The sequence below is a fragment of the Panthera tigris genome, chromosome B4 (assembly GCF_018350195.1).
Source record: "Panthera tigris isolate Pti1 chromosome B4, P.tigris_Pti1_mat1.1, whole genome shotgun sequence".
Classification (NCBI taxonomy): Eukaryota; Metazoa; Chordata; class Mammalia; order Carnivora; family Felidae; genus Panthera; species Panthera tigris.
The window spans coordinates 37,073,512-37,095,788 of NC_056666.1; the positions used below are offsets into that span (position 1 = coordinate 37,073,512).

General features: G+C 37.3%; 1 protein-coding gene and 1 long non-coding RNA gene across 4 annotated transcripts in view; one reads left to right on the forward strand and one right to left on the reverse strand.

Moving 5' to 3' along the window:
• The window catches only part of KDM5A (lysine demethylase 5A), a 93,698-nt gene extending 81,198 nt beyond the window's left edge, over nucleotides 1-12,500 (forward strand). Inside the window, exons 25-28 of the mRNA XM_042991539.1 lie at nucleotides 32-191; nucleotides 1,326-1,546; nucleotides 4,295-4,705; nucleotides 11,492-12,500. Coding sequence (XP_042847473.1) covers nucleotides 32-191; nucleotides 1,326-1,546; nucleotides 4,295-4,705; nucleotides 11,492-11,698 — 999 coding nt within the window. The 3' untranslated portion in view covers nucleotides 11,699-12,500. The remainder of the gene's footprint in view (nucleotides 1-31; nucleotides 192-1,325; nucleotides 1,547-4,294; nucleotides 4,706-11,491) is intronic.
• On the reverse strand, nucleotides 138-19,865 carry LOC122240274. Of its 3 annotated transcripts, XR_006219747.1 has the most exons (7): nucleotides 19,641-19,865; nucleotides 17,607-17,704; nucleotides 17,022-17,171; nucleotides 13,848-14,322; nucleotides 12,314-12,487; nucleotides 9,541-9,646; nucleotides 138-225 (listed from the first exon to the last, which is right to left on the reverse strand). It is a non-coding gene; the product is annotated as an uncharacterized LOC122240274 (long non-coding RNA). The 3 variants fall into 3 exon arrangements; XR_006219745.1 differs by lacking the exon at nucleotides 17,607-17,704; XR_006219746.1 differs by lacking the exon at nucleotides 19,641-19,865 and having other exon boundaries at nucleotides 17,607-18,115.
• Between the last annotated feature and the right edge of the window lie 2,412 nt (nucleotides 19,866-22,277).

Sequence of the window (22,277 nt, forward strand, 5' to 3'; positions counted from 1 at the left end):
TTCTGAATACCCCTCTTTGTTTCTTCCTTAGGACACAGCCAGTGTGAAGTCCTCCAGTAGTCTGGAACCCAATCTTTTTTGTGATGAAGAAATTCCCATTAAGTCTGAAGAGGTGGTCACTCACATGTGGACAGCACCTTCGTTCTGTGCAGAACATGCTTATTCTTCTGCTTCTAAGAGTTGTTCTCAAGGTATTACCTTTAAAGCAATGTGGAGAAGATAGGCCTGAAACCAGTGAGAAAAAAAATTGTATTAATCAAGACTGTGAATCTCTCTTAAATGTATATCCTAGCCATGAAATGCTAGTAAAACCTGAAAATGCAATTTTGGTTAGGAAAAGCTACGTCCCTGTTTGCATTTTATGTTACTGGGTGGTAACCTGAAAAAACTTGCATTGAATTATTGAGTCCTAATAAGAAGAACTTTAGAGGCTCTCTAGTTCCATCTTTCATTAATATAAAATCTCTAATAGGCCTCTATTTGTTCATTACCAGTTGTTGAGGAACTTGTTGCTTTTTAAGAGTATTCATTCTTGGGGCGCCTGGGTGGCGCAGTCGGTTAAGCATCCGACTTCAGCCAGGTCACGATCTCGTGGTCCGTGAGTTCGAGCCCCGCGTCAGGCTCTGGGCTGATGGCTCGGAGCCTGGAGCCTGTTTCCGATTCTGTGTCTCCCTCTCTCTTTGCCCCTCCCCCGTTCATGCTCTGTCTCTCTCTCTCCCAAAAATAAATAAAAAACGTTGAAAAAAAAATTAAAAAAAAAAAAAAGAGTATTCATTCTTGTTTTGGAAAGCTTTGTTAGAAAGTTCTTCCTTTCTTTGGTAGATAATTGCTCTTGTATGTCCACTTTCCTTTCCTCCATTGAAAATATATCATTAGGTCACACGTCTGGGAAGTAAAGGGTGTTTCTCTCTTCATTCAGGATTTTATGGAACAGCATATTATCGTTGGTTTATTAGGAGGATAGCACCTTATTTATATAGGGCAGCTCATGTGCTTACTAATCTTTTGGTCCCCTCTAAAACAGAGAATGGATTAAGAGATTCTTTCACATTCCCTTTCCACTTCAGTCACAGAGTGAAGAATCACTAAGGATCCAGATTTTTATTCTTAGCTAATTTTTGAGAGTGGGCATTAGAATTCTAGATCTTTTTTGTTTTGTATTTTTTGAAGATTTTATTCTAACTTTAATATGGATGCAGTGAATTCAGATGTCTAAAGTAAGTATTAGAGGAGGAGGAACCATTCCCCTAAATATTTACTTTGGAAACATTACAGTTTGTTGATAGTTTTCATTTTTTTGCTTTGTCTTTTGTTTTATTGGAAAGGTTCTAGTACCCCCAGGAAACAACCTCGGAAGAGCCCTTTGGTGCCCCGGAGTTTGGAACCTCCAGTGTTGGAGTTGTCACCCGGCGCTAAAGCCCAGCTGGAAGAACTTATGATGGTTGGGGATCTCCTAGAAGTATCTCTGGATGAGACTCAACACATTTGGCGGATTTTGCAGGCCACACACCCACCCTCTGAAGACAGATTCCTGCATATCATGGAGGCAAGAATTTAAAGCTTAAACCATGGCTTTAACATTTTTAGAATGTCTTGGTTCTTTGGAGGTACCACAAATGCCAGGATGGGGATGGCTGAGTGGGTAGTACTGTGGCTATCCTACTTTTTTTCCATTAAGCCAAAAGTAGTTCTGCTTTTTCATTTTCTTTATTAAGATTTTATATAATATCTGGGGGGGGGCAGGGGAAGTAAACACCATTTCTGCTAAAAAGAAAGGAGGGCACTGAAAACTACCAGTTCTTCTAAGGAAGGAACAACTTCCTTATCCCAGACTCCCACTGTTGAAAGGCCCAAAAGAGAAGGCAGAAGAAAATATAGTGGTTAAAAAAAAGAAGCAAGGGAAGGGTTAAATAGGGGAGGAGGGGAGAATAAAAGGGAAAGGTTAAATAGAAGCAGACTGGGGTAGGCAAGAGAGTCCATGTTCATATATTAATACCTCATAGCAGGTTGCAGTTTATATGATGTTTTTCTATCTGTGATCTCATTTGATCCTCACCATAATCCTGAAGGGGAGAGGAAAGGATAGATGGGCAAGTATTGAGCCCATTCTACACATGAAGAAATTAAGGGTCAGAGAGGTAGAAACTTGCTTAGATCACACATTTAGTAAAAACAAAGAGACCTGGATTCCAGCTCTGGCACTGGACTCCTAATGTTCTTTTCATTATTCTTTTCCATTACTTATTTCCATGTAATGGAATGGTACGATGTCACTGACAATTGATATAGATATACATGGCATATGATAGTTTTTGGTTTGGAATTCAGATCAAAGGTAGTCTCATTTAGATAGTGTTTTCCAAAATACAAAGGGTTTACTTCTCATCCATTATCTCATCTGATCCTCTTTATTTTACACATAAGGAAACACAAAGTATTGAGAGGGTGAATTTATAGTGCAAGATGTGATAGACTTCAGACATTTATAATGCAGTGTTTTGCATTCTGAGGTTTCTTAGGTTCCTGTCAAAGATTTTCCAGTTTCAGATATGTCACAAAATGAGTTCTCAAGTGGTGTTTCTTAAGTAACTATCAAGCTTAATGTTTTTCAGTATTCCTTTCTGTACCTCCTCCTTGTACTTTCTGTTGCTAGACATACTTTTACTGTTAAAATTTTTAATGTTTATTACATTGGCATATAATAGAAATCAGAAAAATATTAGAAAATTGAAAAAAAAAAGTAAGAGTTTTTTGTTCTAGCCCTTGCCAAAGTTACTACGTATCTTTTGTAATGAGATCATGGATATAGTTTTAGGTTTTGCCAACCCTTTTGATAACTTGGCCTTCAGGAATTTATTAATTGTGAGTTAGTAAAGAACTGCAGTAGTAGTAAATGAAGACCAAAAAACTTGTTACATAATTCAGTGTACATTTAGTGCTTTTAGCTTTATGTGTATGTTTTATCTCAGTTAAACAGAGGTGCTACACACTATACTAATATATGCTAACAACGATCTTTTTTCCCTAGTAATCTAAAGTCAGATGTTTTATATAGGCTTGCCATTATTTTCATTGAATATTAACATTTGATTTCTTGTTTTTTAATGTTTATTTTTGAGAGAGAGTATGTGCACGTGTTTGTGCAAGCGGGGGAGGGGCAGAGAGAGAGGCGGGTGGACAGAGTATCCGAAGTGGGCTCTGCACTGATAGCAGAGAGCCTGATGTGGGGCTCAAACTCATGAACCCATAAAATCATGACCTGAGCTGAAGTTGGAAGCTTAACCGACTGAGCCACCCAGGTGCTTGCTTTTTTTTTTTTTTTCTTTTTCTTTTTTAACATTTATTTATTTTTGAGAGACAGCGCGTGAAAGGGGGAGGGGCAGAGGGAGACACAATCCGAAGCAGGCTCCAGGCTTTGAGCTGTCAGCACAGAGCCTGACGCGGGGCTCGAACTCACAAACTATGAGATCATGACCTGAGCTGAAGTCAGATGCTTAACTGACTGAGCCACCCAGGCGCCCCTATATTTGCTTTGTTTTTTAATTTTTTTTTAACATTTATTTATTTTTGAGACAGAGAGCATGAACAGGGGAGGGTCAGAGGAAGAAAGAGACATAGAATCTGAAACAGGCTCCAGGCTCTGAGCTGTCAGCACAGAGCCCAACGCGGGGCTCGAACCCACAGACCGCGAGATCATGACCTGAGCCGAAGTTGGACGCTTACTGACTGAGCCACCCAGGCGCCCCTATATTTGCTTTCTTAAAATGTCTTTTAAATATCTTTAGAACATTTATTATATATAATGTACACAACATAAAATTTACCATTTTAATCCTTCTAAGTATACAGTTCAGTTGTGTTAATTGCCTTTACAGTGTTCTACAACTATTGCCACTGTCAATTTCCATAATCATCCCAAACAGAACTTCTGTACACGTTAAACAATAAATACCATTTCCCTCTCTCCTCAGCTCCCGGTAACCTCTGTTCTACTTTCTGTTGCTGTTGTTTTTGTTTTTGTTAAGGTTGTCTACTCAAGATACTTCATATAAGAGAATAAAACTTTTTAGATGTCTTGCTTTAGAGGTACCTGGGTGGCTCAGTCAGTTAAGTGTCCTACTCTTGATCTCAGCTGATGTCTTGATCTTAGGGTTGTGATTTCAAGCTCCACGTTGGGCTTCGTGCCAGAAGTGGAGCCTACTTAAAATGAATGAAAAAATAGTAAGAAAGATTATTATTTAAAATAAAATAAATGTCTTGCTTTAAAATTGTTTCTAATTTTATATTGATGAAGGATGACAGCATGGAAGAGAAGCCATTAAAAATAAAAGGAAAAGACTCTTCAGAGAAGAAACGGAAACGGAAGCTAGAAAAAGTAGAACAGCTTTTTGGAGAAGGAAAACAGAAGTCCAAGGAGTTAAAGAAAATGGATAAACCTAAAAAGAAGAAATTAAAACTAAGTGCAGAAAAATCAAAGGAGCTGAATAAACTGGCCAAGAAACTGGCAAAAGAAGAAGAGAGAAAGAAGAAGAAGGAGAAGGCTGCTGCAGCCAAAGTTGACCTTGTGAAAGAGACTACTGAGAAGAAGAGAGAGAAAAAAGTGCTGGACATCCCCTCAAAGTACGACTGGTCAGGAGCGGAAGAGTCTGATGACGAAAATGCTGTGTGTGCAGCACAGAACTGCCAGAGGCCCTGCAAGGACAAGGTGAGCTCTTAACTATACGGTCACGTGGGAGAGAGGACAAGGAGCAGCAGTTCTCCAGACAGAAGTTTGATGAAATGAGAATATGGTTTTGATTCTAGAATTTGGGCTTCCAACTTAATATGTTTTCTACAGTTTCTATAAACCGTTGTGAATTATGAGGCTGTTAGGTCAGTGTGCTTAATAGAAGAGATATTGTGCTTTAAAAATCAGGTACTTAGTGAACATAAAGAGACAAGAGCAGAGAGAAGCTATGTGATAACCCTGGGTAGCAGTGCATTTCATGTGGAGCTGGCATAGCAGTTTTGGTATAGTCTTTTGCCTTCCCTGTAGGGTGACTCAGAGAACTAAATACCTTGTCGGTTAGTCACAGTGGCCTGAAAACATTCTGGGCCAGTATTTTAAGAGCTCTGGAAAATTGCATTAAGATTTGTTCTAAAGACCTAAACTAAGGGGTTAAATCTTCCCGTTTGGTCTGTGTCTTACCAACACTCAGGCCTGTGTGCATTCTTCTAAATGGAGTAAGAGTTTTTCAAATACCTTGTGAAGAAATAATTAAGATCTTTAAAGGTATTATTTTAAAAATTTCAGTATATTAATTATCTGATGGCCATTCTTTAAGTAATATTGATGTTATGAACTTCTGAGTAAGATGGATGGACTTTATGAAAAATCCCAGTTCATTCAATGACTGGAGGCATCTGTTATGGTTCCCATCAAGATTATTAGTAAATTCATAGTTTTTATTTGATAATGCTTATTATACCTTGGTACTTAAAATTGTAATACCTCTTCAGTTTGAATATATGAACAGAGAATATAACTGCACCATTATTCCCTTACTTCCCTCCTCAGTCAGATTCTTGTTAGAGCTTGAAGAGGTCACCTTGTCCAGGCTCTTCATTTTACAAATGATGAAACCAGGACTCAGTGAAGATAAATGATGTGACCAAAGTCATAGAGCTAATTAGTGCAAAGCCAAACGTAGAACCATGGTTTCCTGGCTCCCAGACCAGGTTTTCTCCACTAATATCCCCCACCCCACCAATAATTAAGATGTAAGTACAAAAGCACATTCCAAAACTGAATGACACTTATATTTAAATTACACTTATTAAATGTTTTCCACTCATTTTTAGAAAATGAATATATATGTGGTAAGACACATATCCCATAGTCTAACCTTCCAAGGACAATATCTACAAATATTTTACTGTGTTTCCTTCTAGTCTTTTTTTCTATATGGCTTATTTTATGTTATGTCATAAAACCTGTTCACTTTTGTATCTTTATTATATAAATGTTTCTGTTTTATGAATATTTTAAAACATTTTAGTAGTTACATTATATATGTGTGTATATTATTTTTCTTTCATTTTGAATTTATTCTCATCCGAATTTGTTTATTAAAGAAGCTGATGAAAGCTTAACTTTTTCTTTGGGTACTGAAGAAGTATTAGCAGCTCATGTTGGCAGAAGCTTCTCCCTTTTTTAAACTAATTTTATGGCAGTTTCAGGACTGGCAGCAAGATGGTGTTTCTTTTTTAAGCTTTCCTATCATCCTTCCTACAATGTTTATATCCATCACAAACTTTTTGCTTTCTGTTTTTTCACCTTTCCACCTAATAATCTTTCCCCTCTTCTGCTCAGCATCGTAAATATGGCTCAGGTCATCCATTATCTTCCTGTAGCATATAAACGTTACAAGCAGTTTTTTTTATCATCTGCTATAAAATTGTTAAATAATTTAACACATGCCCTGCTTACTCTCAGGGTTATGAGAATTAAGAGGAGATCATTTATATGAAAACACTTGTTAACCAAAATGCAGTATAAATGTTAAGGATGCAATGGTTATTTTTAAGTGAGCCCTGAGATTTGCTCCTAATGTTAAAGGTATTTTTTTTTTTTTTTAATCTGGAAAGTTGTCTTAATAGAACTGAGGGAGATTTAACTGCACATTCAGAGAAAATGTCTATTTCAAACTGTTAAAACACATACAAAGGTGAGGAAGGTGTGTCTTAACCTGTCATTAGTTTACATAAAAGAAACAGTAAATGTTGTAATTTTTTTAATTTTTTTTTTTTTTTTTTTTTTTTTTGAGACAGGGATGGGGGTGGGGAGGTACGGCCTGAGAGAGAGGGAGACAGAAGATCCAAAGCAGGCTTTGTGCTGACAGCAGAGAGCCCGATGTAGGGCTCGAACTCATAAACAGTGAGATCATGACCTGAGCCAAAGTTGGACACATAACTGACTGAGTCACCCAGGCACCCCTAAATGTTGCATTTTTATAGTGTGTTTAATTTAACTTTTTAAATAAATTTTTTAATAAAAATTTTTATATGTTTATTTTTGAGAGAGAGAGAGAGAGAGCATGAGCAAGGGAGGGGTAGAGAGAGAGGGAGACACAGAATCTGAAGCAGGCTTCAGGCTCTGAGGCATCAGCACTGGGCCCAGTTGCAGGGCTCTAACTCATGAACTGAGCCAAAGTCAGATGCTTAACTGACTGAACCACCCAGGTACCCCTAATGTGTTTAATTTTAAACAGAAATTATTTCAGATTGTAAACATTTTGCTCATCATTGCTGTTTTGCAATATTTATGGTTCTCCACGTTTGTTCTTGAAACTAGTTTTACTAAATAAGAGGTGTATTTCTTCAACTGCTTTGTAAAGAATTTTACAACTTTCTCCATTTGAAGTATAGTATTTTTCTAAGAAAACCAAATTAATGCATGGCATAAAATGATGGTTAAAAAAGAAGAATGTTTTTAGAGAAGTCTGTGTTCTTTAAATATCACGAAGCAAAAAATAACTTCTAGCGTTTGTTCATATTTAGGTAAATGTACATTTACCATATTTCTAACCAATAATTACTATTACTTTTCCCCCACAATGTGCAGACTGAGAAAACTTTGAAGGGCTACCTAAACGTACCTAGCCTCAATTTCAAGATGTTTTAGAAAGAGAAAAGAAAAATATTACCAGAATAATGGAAAAGGGTTTAAAAAAAAAGTCTCTTTTCCACCATTATCAAATTAATTTCAAGGTGTAATTAATTTTAAAAATAATGAAAAAAAATAACTATTTTCAAAAAATTAGTTTTAAGGTTCGGAATCTTCTCCCTGAAGTCTGCCACTTTCATTCAGTCTTACTGATACCAAAAGTAAAAGAAGTTAACTTGAAAAGGAGCACATTCTTTAAGCTAACATTTAAGTAACATTTTTTTTCTGTATTAGAATATTTAATCATCTTATGAAAATAGACTTTTTTCCCTTACCTTTTTTTACCTTTTTCCTGTGGGCCTTTTCCTTACCCATTACTATTTCCATAAGTTTTAGATGGTTAAATAGAGATGAAGTTGATAAACCTATGTCTCACTTTTACTCTTTGTCAGCCACTCTGATGTATTAAAAGATTTTCATAGGGTGCTATCTCAGCCAAAGTATTTGCCTTTCCATTATTAGTTCATATCTCTTTTTAAAAGCACAGGTAATCAAAGGTTGGATTACCCTCAACAAGTGGTGATGTGAGATTGGGTAACGAACTGTCCCAGTTTGCCTGGACTTTCCAGTTTTAGCATTGAAATTCCTATCTTGGGAAACACATCAATCTTGGGCTAAGAGAGCTGGCCACTTAATGTTAAGAGCATCAAAAAAATATACACAAGGATTCTGAACATTGTTCTCTTGTACTTCATTAAGTGAATTGTTTTAAATTTCGAATCTGGTTTTTGCAGAGAACCTTGGTGCAGTAGAGATTGAATGCCAAAATAACAAAAGCTTGGTCGGGTAACTAAGCTAAGACTATCACTAAATCACCAGGCTTTCTTTTTTCCCAGTGCAGTAATAAGGCCCTGTGAAGTGAACAAAATGAAATATGGTAAATATTTTTAAGTGTAAATATGAAACCGTATAGCAACACAGGAAATACTAAATTAACATTATTTCCTGTATTTAATGTATTTCTCTTTAAAAATTTCCCCCAATCCAACTGGTAATGTATTTGTACTATACTTTCAAATCTTTTATCAGTTAATATTTGAACAACTCACAGATGTGAAGTTTTTTAATTATTTTTGTGATTTGATAAGTAAATCTCTTAAAACCAATGAAAGGGGAAGTGACTATTAGAGCCTAATGTGCGGAAAACCAAGTTCTGTGTTCTTGAGTTTTCAGCCTAGTACACAATCTGTTGCCCCTGTGTCAAATCTTCAGTTAATTCAGTTGAAATTCCAAACTTTGGTTTGCTTTATGACCCTATGGGCCTTTTCAAACAGAAGTAGAACTGGAATTGGATTGTTATTAGTACATGAACATGACAAAAAGATACTAGTAAGGGAAGGATTGTTTTTTCCCTGCTAGATTATTAGGGTAAATTGATATATAACCTGTAGGCTGAGATACAATCTGTGTACTGATACATGTCTCAAGAAAAGTTTTATACTGTTTTGGAATGGTGGGAGAGCTAGGCTCTAGGAGTGGACCTCTAGCCAAAATCACAAAAGAGAATGTGTTCTCATCCTTACTTGAGACTGATAGATTTAATTTGGGGAAACCTGGAATGCAGTGCAGAATTAGATTTTTAAAAAGATAGGGCCACTTTTTCTTGGCAGGATATACTGATAAATTGGGAACTTTCTTATCCTATGGGTTAGCATGAATAGGGACTGGACTAGATTAAGAAGGTTGAAAGTAGGACTAGAGTTATCTACTGGTTCAGGGTGGCATCATAAACAGGGTAATATCTCCAATTTGGGCAGCCCAAAGAAACACAGATCATCTTCCCAGTTCTCGTTACCAGTGCCAAATAGCCAAAACACTTACCCCAAGTTACTTACCATCACATTAGCACTTTGTAAATCTTCATTGCTATAGTACCTATATGTTTAGTTTGTTGCAAAGAAGTCATTTATCTCCCTCTTTTGTCTTTCATATAGTAGTTTGCTGCAATAGGAACAGTTCAATTTTCTTTACTGCACTGACTTCAGAAACTAAATATTACATAAATAATTACAGAACAAAAACAGAATTTGTTTTAGGAAGGAATTGTTAAATTGCTCTGAATTTACCAGCAAGCAGTATCACAAAGTACTAGGAATGATCAAATTTAGAAAATATAAAAATTACCTAGAATCTGACTGAAAATATAAGCTCTGGTTTGTACCCCCAAGATATTCTGAGTCTGTAGGTTTGGGTTTGGGATGGGTCTCAGCCGTACTTTTAATGAACACAACAGGCAATTCTATGTAAGTGGTCTACACGTTTTTGAGAAGCAGTGCTACAGGCAGTTATTTCAAAGTGCAAAATGGATCTTGTGTAAGATAGTATAATGAGTAGAGGCATGAAACTGTGATCTTGAAAGATGCCACTCGGTGAGCTAGCTGTTTTACCATACATTATTTCATTTAATCTTCTAAATAATCCTGTAAACAGAATATTATCTCCATTTTACAGATGAGGAAATTGAGCCTTACTGAGATTAAATTCTTTGCCTCAAATTGTACACATCAGAATTCAGAACTTGTGACTGAATTCAGTAATCTTTATTGTACACAGCACTGTCTCCTAATAACTAGAACTCTAGAATAGGAACAATGGAAGCAGAAAGATTCTTTTGACAAGTGATTTTTCCCATGCTTTATTACAACCCTAAAACCACTAACATGAGCATCATCATTTTGATAACTCTTCGAGTACTCGGAAACTAATTTAGAAACTACTCACTTTCCCTGAAACTCATTTACCTAGCCCAAACCTTCCTCCTCTGTTCTTTTCTCATAAACTTCACTGAGGTACCTCTTTGATCCCTTCATACTCCTTACTTTGCTCTGAAAACTGGCAAAGCTCATTGTAAGTGGCTTTGTAAGTTGCCAGTGAGATGATCCACTTTGTACTGGGGAGAGGAAGAGTAGCTCTTTTAATCTTAAAGGTTCTCATCTGCCATGACATCAGTTATAAAAACTACCACATTCACCCTCCAGATACAAAAACCCAAATCATCTTATTGTTAACTCCAGGCCCAAGGCTTAATAAAGTCACCAAACTACAGTCCCTTTCTAGCCTTCTATGATTACAATATCCTCTGAAGGGTCAAAGTTTGCCTGGCATCTGCCACTGACCTATCAGTTATACGGACTTGAATTTTAAACCCCAGAGTGATCTATTGACCTGTGACTTTGACTGTTTTAATTGGTTAATTTGTAAGATTTGACCTCTGATATTTGCTAACTTTTTATAGGGAGTTGTATTTGTAACGGAAGAAGAGAAGAATAAAAAATATTAGTTTTAAAAGTGGCCTATGTGACTGCTTTTCTAAAAAGGTATTTAATGCTCTTAGTACTTTGGCTTATCTCTTTGAAATAAAGCTAATACACAGGATTGCCTTCACATTGTTGTACTCTTCCTTTCTTGATTGATAATTGCATTGTCTTAGCGTCTAGAAATTGTTAATATTAGCTAAAACTACTTGGCTGCTCTATTAGAAGTTCCTTTTTTGTCAAGTTTTTCTCAAACATGTTTCTGCCTCAAAAGGATCCCTGGGTATTTATGAGGTAATGGAGTACCTAAGAGGCCTAATTTTGTGGACATACTGTGGTAAAATATAATTTGGGGATATTAACTTCCCAGCTTCTTTCTTTAAAAAGTAACCCCATAAAAAGTCATTGTCTGTCTCTGGACATCCCAGTTATTTGCTATCATTTAAGCCAAGAAAGCTCTTTGGTTTGCTTTTTTTTTTTCTAGGCTTAATGTTTATGTAACCTAAACATTCCTCAATCTTGTCTCCTACAGGTAGACTGGGTACAATGTGATGGTGGCTGTGATGAGTGGTTTCATCAAGTTTGTGTGGGTGTATCTCCAGAAATGGCTGAAAATGAAGATTACATCTGTATAAACTGTGCAAAGAAGCAAGGGCCAGATAGCCCAGGTCAAGCACCACCTCCTTCCTTCATAATGAGCTACAAACTACCAATGGAGGATCTTAAGGAGACCAGTTAGCAGTTGCTGGGTTAGTTTGGGACATGGGGGGAAATGGACCACATTGAGACCTTAGTCATCAAGTAGAGTGGTTTAGATCCACTCAGAATGTTGCTTCCAAAGACAAATGGCCTTCAGAGAAAGTCCTCTTAGCGGACTTCCTCTTTGCATGGACTGTGTGACCTACATTCTCTTCAACACGTCTATGCAGAGGGTGTCTTTGGTACAGCAGCCAGTATTTCAGTTTATGTCTCCTCTGAGTACGGTATGTTACTTTACAGCCAGACATTTGATTGAGCTCTAGAGTGGCTGGTTGGCATTAATACATTGGTATGTTAGCAGGGCATGTAGGATGTGGCTTATGGCCAGTTGATACTAGTTAGAGGTTTACAACCTAGAGGCAGTACTGTCTGGAGGTGCTGACTACTTGGCTCTCCTTAGGACAGTTGGACAGGAGTGAGAGTACCACTCTCCTTCCACTGTTACCTGGCATGTAATGCCCTACGGATATAGCCATGGGAGCAACAGGGCCAAAGTTACTCCTGTTAGTAGTCATGGGATAGTAGCACAGTCTAGACCCCAGCTACTTGTGTGTGTTTGTACCAAGAAGAAAACCCCAAATGAGAGGCAGATCACCTTATCTTCCTAAGGAGGAGTGTGTCATCTAGTTCAGAAGTCTGACTAGATTGGATTCTGGGAAGAAGAGCTTTTCTTATTTCAAGGCAAGGAGCCTTTTTTTTTTTGGCTTTGAGAAGTCTTGCTGTCTTGGGTCTGCATTTTAGAGACGAGCAGGTACATGGATCCAGGCTCCTGCAAAAGAAAAGAAGACAAGTCAGAATGTTTTACTGAGACCCAGTGATGCATGCTTTTCGGGGAAACCTTCATTTACAAGTATACCAGACCACCAGGCTTCAGGCATGGCCATGAGCAAGACCAGCAAATAACAGCTTTTTGCCTTGCAGCCCTGACCCCGATGTCTGCTGTTTCCAACACTGGCAATTTCTGATACTGGCCCACAGCAGATGCTGTTGAATAACACCCTGGCTTCATCAGAGGATATGGGGTTGTAGCACCTCCGGGTGATAAAGTTGTTTTAGTAAATCCATTTTTAAAAAAAGAAAAAAGGACTTGTTTTTACTTTTTTCTAAATGTCTCTGACTACTGACTGTTCTATAAATAGATTATTTTTCCTTTTTTAATATACATATATGGATATATAAATATATATATTTACTGTTACCAGCAGCATATGACAGAATTTTCAGCATCAAAAATCCATTTGGGGGCTTGCTTTCTCTTTGCTTTTTAATAAAGAAACCCCATTCCTTCCTTGTAGTACAAGGAGTTAGCACTTCCTTCTCCATCCTAGCCTGACCACATCTTCCATCTTGTTTTTATTCATAGATCATTGTATTTCCTTTGTGTTGTTGGAACTTGTCCCTGTCTATTGGGAAACTTGGTCTTACTATTTCTGTGATGGCTGGTTTGTTTTGTTTTTGTATGTGAATGTTTGAAACTATGGTGCTGTGCCCTCTTCCCTCTTGTTGTGCTCTCTATTGTTAAGGTGTTAGGTAAGCTGTATGGAAACTTTTATTAGAAGGGGACTAATTTTTTTTAAAGGACAAAGAAACAACCCCAAAAAACTAAAAATAGTGTTTTGTCTTCACTATGCCGTGTCCCTTTATTTTGTTTAAAAATCTGTGGTTTGGCTTAATTTATCAGTTTTCTTTTTAAAAGGGGGGAGCAGGGTGGGCCTAGAGAACAGCTTATAATCTCCTGTTCCCTTTTTGTCCCAGTCTCTTTTAAAGAAATGTCTTCTAGTAACTAGAAGTGAAATGTACTGTCCAGTTACAGTTTGAGTGGGTATGAGATTTAACTCAAAAGGCATCTTGCTAAAAAAACAAAACAAAACAACAAAAAAAAAACAAAAACTTTTCCTGTAAAACCCAGTTTCTGTAAATGCTTTCTCTATGGTTCAAACTACCTAATTTTTAGTCTTCCCTTAATATTGCATAACATTTTTAGTGTTTTGACCTGTTACAAGGGTCATAAGCGTCACTCTGCATGATCTCAAGTGTGTATATGATTTAAGATTTCAAGGGATATTACAAGGTAACTTTTAACCAATTTCATAAATTTTAATTTTGCCAGTCTATAAAGATATTATTACCTAAGAATTTTATCTGGTTGATGTTATAAAAGAAAGCACAATATTTTTTGCCTTTCGTCTTCTCTGCAAAGATCTTCAAATACTTTTGGGTTAAAAATTGAATGCAGTTTTAAGTGATGGCTGCCTTGGTGGAAAACATTTAAAAATAGTTTATCTTTTCTTCCTAGTCACCCATTAACTTTACTCAGCCATCAGTGGAAGGGCATGAGGATGCTGAGAAAGATAGTTAAGTTGGTGCTCTGCTTCTTGGAGTATGGTGGGTGGATGCAGGTGGCTGTTGAGGAAATAATTTATGTCCTTAATACAGTATTTACCAGCTGGAGATCTGAGAGAAAAATGCAAGACAGTCTTCAACTATGAGTAGCTCCCTGTTTATCTTCTGTTTTGAAACTTAAATATATCATTCAGTTGATTTGGTGGGATTTTCTGTATTTATTTGGAAGTCACAGAGGATTTGGTCTGACTCGACCAAAGGCTGAGAAGAACAGATGAGAGACATTAGTTTAAAAAAGAGAGCGAGAAAAACGAACATATACAAGTCTATAATTTTGGAATTAATGAACTAAGATTCATCTATTTAAAGACATGCTGGTGTTCTAATATAAAATATTGTTTTCAGTTAGAGGAAATTACCTATTTACAACTTACTCCATTCTTCATTGTTGTAACATTTTATATTAAAATTTGATTTAAAATGTTCCTTTACTTTTCAGAGTTGCAAATTTTCACCATTGGTGTTTTAACTTCTGTGATAGTTCTTTCAAAGATATTTCTTACTATCTTCATTATAACTATGTTGGGGAAGGTTATAGAAAGAAAAATTTAAAAAATGCTACATAAGTCTTTAATATTCTCAAAGGGGTAGGTCAGTGGAACTATGCAAATTCCCAAGTTTACAAGTGCAACTATAGCATTAGTAGTAGTTAGCTTTCTTATTGGCAGAAGAGGGGACATTTTTTTCCCACAAATGTCTATTTTAGTTCCTGATAGTTATTGCAACAAAGCCATGTTGAGAGTTAGATGTTACACTCCCTTCCTAAGTTGCTGCAGACCACCTTTGCACTGCATGATTCAAATTTGTGCCTCAATAAAATTACAAACTACTGTATGTCATACTTTGAATAATTGAAAAGATAAGCATTAAATCTGTGATTGTCTACTATGTACTTTAATAATCAAAATCCTAGCAAAGCTAGCAGACCTGTAAGATTAGAACAGTTTTTACCTGTGCTTCAATTCTGTTCTTCTCTGCTTTTGTCTTTGGTGTCCAAGAAATGTCTGTTTATTTGTTTTTCTTAATTTTAACATTCTGGATGCAGTTGAGTGCACGTAAAAGAAACTCCCTGCTTGTCAGTATTTTAATTCTGTAGTACATTTGTATGAATATGAGCCAGAACTTAAAGTAGGGTGAAAGGAAAAACTGAGAAAGCCTTTCTTTCAAAGGATGAGACTATATCCTTTTTAAAGGAGAAAGTGACAATTTGGAGTGGGATTTAAAAATTGTAAATTGTGGAAAATTAAGCTGTTAAAGTCCCACATATAACCAGGTTCAATAAAGGTTTACATATGGAACTAGCTTCATATGTGTGTAGAAAGTTGCTTTTGCAGTAGGTCTGTTAAGTATAAATTTTAAAAAGCAGGCAATTGATTTGTCTTTCACCTTTTGAAACTCCTGCCCCCCCCCCTTTTTAAATTAAAGCATATCATTACTTCTTTGGATATGGATGTGCCGAATGATATTTACAGCATGAGAAGGAAACAATTGGATGTAAATCTATTTTGGAATTGCAGTCTTCTCTTGGCCTGGATCATATCCACTCACCACTATGCAATGGCTGATGTGCACTGGGAAAGGATGTGACGGGTGTAGATGTATCCAGCTTATTCTTACTTTTGCAATACTCCAAGATGTCTAAACAGGAATGTCTTTTGTAAACCTCAAGACCCTCTATTGATTATTCTCTTACATATTTATTTACTTGTTAGTGAGACACTTAAATATAATATGGACTCTGATTTACCAAGGTTTTTGGTGGTGCCTTATGAAAAGTATAACTTGTTTTCTTGTTTTTTGAGCATGTTTTCCATTTCTTTTGTTTTCTAAAAGAATATTAGATACGGTTATTTGCATTACATCTAAAAAATAAAAAAAAAAAAATTGTGTGTGTGTGCTCAGGTTCCCCCCTACTCTCTCATTTACATTGGTGTCAACTGTAAATGGTAACCAAGTAAAGGTAAATGTTGGTGTTGAGTATTGATGATCCTGAGGAAAACTGGCAGGTGCATGAGAGCTTTTCACCCGGGGTCAAAGCTGTTTCTGATACTGCAGTTGCTCTCTATAAAATCAAATACTGGCCTCAAGTAATTTGATCACTGGTGTGATTAGCCTATTACTGAGAATACTGTTTTCAGAAAGTGTGAAGTCGAAGAAGTGATCCCTGAAGATTTCACCTGTCCTGCTTTCAGCAAGAATCCAGCAATGATCTACAGCCATTTCCCCACCTTTGATTCTTGAGCACTTTGATCCTTGCAGCAAACCATAGCAGGGAAAATGAGGAAATACTTTATTTTGGCCTCATGCTTAAAACTAGTTCAAACTACAGCTTACTTCAGAGAAGTAAGTAGCGTTTTTTACTCATTGCCAAGGTTACCAGATCATGTGGGCATTGCTGGAAATGTTAAGATTCTGCTTTCGATGAAATTGGCCTCAAATATGAAGTATGTGACTGTGTATATATGTGTTGGTATGGAAGATTGGTGGGAACGAGGAGGGGGGAAATCTGGCTGTCTCTTAACTTGGAAAATAATCTTGCCAGCGAAAAAAAGACACCTGCAATTTCATACAGTGACAGATTCTTTAAAAATTGTGTGGGGTCCTCCCAGTTTAGATCAAATATTTCTTGGAGCCTTGGCATTGTAGTTGACATTAATAAATTGAAGGTCCAGAATCTTAGCCATTAGCCATGAATTGGGAAGTCACATACACAAGGAGATAAAATACAAAAGAACACAAAAATGTTACGTAAATAAACTTAGAGGGATTTTGGAATTTCTGGATTCTTTTCACCTCTTCTTTAAAGACTTTCTACTCCGTTTTAGTAGGAAGAAAGATTTAATTAGCATTTCCATATAGTGAAGTTCCATGAAATTTCTTTACCATAGATTTTCACTAACCTTGACTTTGGAGCTAGGTTGTATGTCTTGTTAATGGGAAAAAAGGCAACACAGGAAGTCTTGAAAATGGCTTGGTAGGTCCAGCTGGTAACCCTTGTATTAAGGAACCCTGATGAGTTGCCAGGAATATAGGGATGAAGACAGAATTGTCTGTAGTTCACAAAAACAAGCAAATGAACAAAAACTTAAAAGCCCAGATGAGGACTTTAGGATTACATAAGGTAAAGAACATGGATTTAGGAATCAAATAACTAATGGGTTTTTAGCTCTATATTACCTATACTAGTGTTTTTGAGACTAAGTTTCCTACCTTGTGTGGGTTAGTTTGTGTGGATACAAAGTTATAGCCCTCTCCCCTCTAGAGAGGTAAGACCTAGATGATGATTTTTAAGAGTTTCCTATTAAAACTTTTATAGAATTTCTAGAGGAAGTAGTACAAGGATTTTGGACATGTAGTCCAAATCCCTGTTTAATGTTAGAAAAAGTCTACTCATTACTTCCAAGGAGGGACTGTACAGACTGTATTGAATATTCTGTTTTTTGAAAATGTAAGTATTGGTCACTAACTTACATATTAGAGCTTACCCATAGTCTTCCCTTCACTTGGGTCTGGATTTTGCAGAGTTCATCAAGCACTTTTATGTATGCCCCAAGACTAGCATCTCGTTCTGTCCAGTGCCCAACTGTGTGGAGGTAAGGTGAGTAGAAGACACATTTCAACAGACCTATTAGACTCCCTCCTCCTGAATTGGTATTTGATCTTAGTAATATTTTTCCACCACTCAAAGCAAAGACCCCTTTCCATCCTCTCTACTTGGGGCTAAGCTTTGCTGAGACACAAAATGGAGTTTTATCGTTAAAACTTTTTGGAACCTAGAAGAGTTCAGGCATATCTAGGCTTGGTCAATGCTCAGCACTTCTGTTTGTTTTGTCATAGACCTGTGACTTCAGAATTCCAGTTGGAACATTTAAGGCTGGTTTAATTCACTTTGCTTCTCATCCCTGTAATTCACTGCTACCATCTAAAATAGAAGTCCAGGGACACCTGGCTGCTCAATAAATCATGTGACTCAATCTCAGGGTCATGAGTTCAAGCCTCATGTGGAGCCTACTTACAATAAAGAATAAATAATAGATCAAAGCCCATCCAGTCATCCTTCCTCTCTCTTCGTATTCCAGCGTTACCACCTACTATCTCCAATTCATGTTCCTATTGTGCCCCTTCCTGGCCCCCCTTTTTTTTTTTTTTTTTTTTGCATTACAGAGGGGCGTCTGGCTGGCTCAGTCAGTAGACCATGTGGCTCTTGATCTCAGGGTTAAGTTTGAACCCCGTGTTGGGCAGAGATTACTTTAAATAAGTATATAGAGACTTGCTTCCCTATTCCTTTGTGAACTTCTACTTTTTCATTAACTGGAACCTGGCTCTCAGCCGCACTTACCTTAGGACTATTTCAAGTTGAGGGTGCCCTTTTTCTCACTTTACTACTATAAGGTATAAACCAGTACATTATAGGGGCTGTTGCCTTTGTGTTACTGATTTCCACTGCCACACATTGAGGCCTTTGACACTCAGCTGTACCATCATCTATCCTCATTACTGTCATCTCTGGTTACTCTTTTACATTCATTCAGGACTTGGATGGTTCAAGAGCATCTCTACCTCCAACCCTACCATTATTCTGGGCAATATCATTGATAATGGTTGACTTTACTGTTTCTGTACCTTCACCTCCAATAATCATTTTCTTTCCTTTTTTTTCCAATACTCCTTTTCACTTCATTTAGCAAACCAATTCCAAGGCCATAGCTTGGATTGTGTCAAGAACTTATTTCTAAATGTTAAGGTCTAGGCCTATATTCATACTATTGTGATTTTTTTTTAATGTTTATTTATTTACTTACAGCATGAGAGGGGGAGAGGGAAGGAGAGAGAATCCCAAGCAGGCTCCACATGGAGCCCAATGCGGGGCTCAAGCCCATGATCTGAGCCAAAATTAAGAGCCAGATGCTTAACTGACTGAACCATCCAAGTGCCCCCATACAATTCTGATTTTTAATGTCGTATCTTTGATCTTTGCCTCCTAGTGTGTTTATGATCTCAAAAATCTCCAGTTAATCACTTTTTTCTTTGAATCTTCAGTTCACTCTGTCTCCAGGTCATTTCTTCTCCATTTAGCATAGACTGCATGGCCTGTCACTCATTCATGGTGTTTCCCCATCACTCTGGCCCTGCAGAACCTTATTTCTGGATCATTTTAGCCATCTGACCTCTTTGCTCTCATGGGCTGCTGAATATTACTGAGTACAAACCACTGATTGGTAGTACCAAAAACTCACTCAGGTAGGTGGGTTCTCAAAGCCCCAATGGTCCAGCAACCTCTTCCATTTTTAAAGACTACTTACCACTTTCACTGTTGTCAAATCCTCACCCACCACCTCTCTTCCCTCAGCAGAGGTACCCTCCTAACACTGACTTGAGCAAATTGAAGCTAACAGGAGAGCTCTAAGTTTCCCTAGTCACCACTATCAGCATTTTAAAGTGGTGTCATCAAAGACTCTTCTCTTATATACCCTCTTTGGGGGTATATAGGCTCTTGTTCACTTCCAGTTACCACTTACCACTTTTATTCTCTGATGTTTCTCAAATCATTATCACCAGTTCATGCTTGCTTGCTTGCTCTTTAATCAACTGTCTGGTAAGCATTTCTATTTGTATGATTTTAATCACTCCAAACTCATTGTGTCAAAACCAAACTTTTCTTCCTACCCCCAAACCAGTTCCTCTTTATTCCCTCCAAAAGAAGAGTGTGTTGCGTAAGCCAAAATTCTGTGAACCATCGTATATTCTTTCTGACCACTCCCTTCCTGTATGCAATTATCTCCTCTGTTCTCATTGTGATGTATTAGCTCAAGCCCTCCTCAGTTTTCCCCTGGATTTCTGCACTACTCTTTAGTCTGGTCAATCAAGTTTATCTTGCAAATTACTACCAGAATGAACTATCCAAACAGCCAGCCTGTTTAACACATTGTCCTATGGAATCTGCCCCATTTACCTTTCTAAGCTTGTCCTGTTTCCACATACACCCCCATTCACTGCTTCAGACACAGATGTTCATTTCCGAGGCTTTTTCTGGAATGCTCTCCTAGTTCTTTCATTCTCAAGATGTCAGTTTAAATGCCACCTCTTCAGAGGCCCCTTATTCTCTCCTAACAGCTTATTCTACCCCCTAATGGGACTTTGCAATATGTATTGTATTTGTTTATAAGTTCTATGAGAGCAGGAGCTTTTTTTATTTCATCTCTTTATACCCAGCAACTAGAAGAATACCCTGCATATGGTAAACATTCAATCAATGACTTGAATAAATGTTGTTTCATGCCTTTGTCCCTTCCTGTATATTGTTGTCTGTCAATTTATTGTGCTCTGTTTGGGCTGCCATGCCCTCATCCACACTTTTCCTTACTATCTCCTGTTAAAGAACAAAAACTCAACTGAGTAAATTTGAAGATCTAATTGGTTTTATTAAGTGATTCATGAGGACAGCATCCTATCTAGCAAGTTGGGGGGGGGGGGCGCTCTGAGGACCTGTACAAAATAGAAGATTTTTGTAGGAGGGAGGGTGGGGCAATGAAGTTATTAGCAAAGGAGAAGAAAGGATTGTTTCAAACAAGGTCACTTTACCTTTAGGGAATGATCAGGAGGTCTCAGGCAGATTACCATATTTTCTTTGAGGTGGGGAAGGTGGATAGAGAGGGTCCCTGTGACAGATTACCTCAATGGTACTGATCAGTTAAGACTACGTTTCTGGGGGAGGTTGAAACTGCAATTAGGTTAGATATTAAACCCCAGTTTGGTGACTTGGCCTGACATAAGTGACTTCATATTGAGCCTATGGTTGTCGTTTGAACACTGCCCAGTTTTCAAAATTCAGCCCATCCCCAAAACTCTTCTGAGAAGTCTTACAGGTTAATCCTTTCCTCCTAATGTGATGTGGATGTCCTTTCATGGAACTCTAGTAATATTTAGATTATACAGTGGTTCACAAAGTTGTGGTCTCTAGATCAGCAGTATCAGCAACACCTGGGAGTTTGTTAGAAACACAAATTCTTGGGCCCTACCCCAGACCTCTTGAATCAGAAACTCTGGGGGCAGGGCCAACAACCTGCATTTTAATAAGCCCTCCAGGTGGTTGTGATACTTGATGAAGTTAGAGAACCGCTAGACTGTATTATAGTCACAGCATTTATATCACTAGCTTCTAACACAATGCCTAGAACAAGTTTATTGTAAAGATCTTCCTTTCAAAGAACTAAAGTCCATCTTCCTGTAGCCTCATACATCAATCCAGATTCTTTTGAGGATATGAAAAACGAGTTCAACTGCCTCTATTTGGCATCCTTTCAATATTTGACAATAACTTTTTTTTTTTTAACCTCCCCATCCTTCAACTTCAATCTTCTGGCTTAATATTAATTTTTTCTTACGTGTTATGACTTTGAGCCTCTTAAAATTCAAACACATTGAATTTATCTGAAAAAATTCCAACTTCATTTCTATCTTAAATACATACTCAGAACATCCTTTAGCTTTCAAGCTAAAATTCTAAAGGTGGAACTCTATGTGTAGTGTCACCCCAACACAATGGAGTTCGCAACGAATTTGACCAACATTCCATTTGCATAGTTGGAGATGTACAGTGGAAATCAAAGGTGGTCTGAAGCTCCGTGTATTCTCTCAAAGAATCTGGCCTTGGTAACATGAAGTAATTCTGTATTCTCCTACAACTGAATTGGTGGTTCTCAGCCCTGGTAGCACATTGGAATCATCTGGAGAGCTTTACAAAACCATCCCTGACACTCCCATCCCAGACCAATTGAATTAGAGTATCTTGGAGTAGCATGCAAGCACCAGTATTTTTTTTTTTTTTGAAGAGCTTTTTTGAGATACAATACCATAAAATTCACGTGTTTTTATGAGTCAAAGATTCTTAGTAGATTTACAGAATAGTGCAACTATCATCACAATCTAACTTTGGAATGTTTCCATTACCCCAAAAAGAAACTTCATGCCCCTTCAAAGTCATCCCGTTTCCACTCCCAGCTCTAGGCAGCCATGAGTCTACTTACGTCTCTGTAGATTTGCCTTTTCTAAACTCAAGCATTAGGATTAAAAAAAAAAAAGTTTCCAGGTGATTTTAGTTATGCAGCCAAGAGTTGAGAACCACCATTCTAAATGCATTATAGGGAGTCTTAATG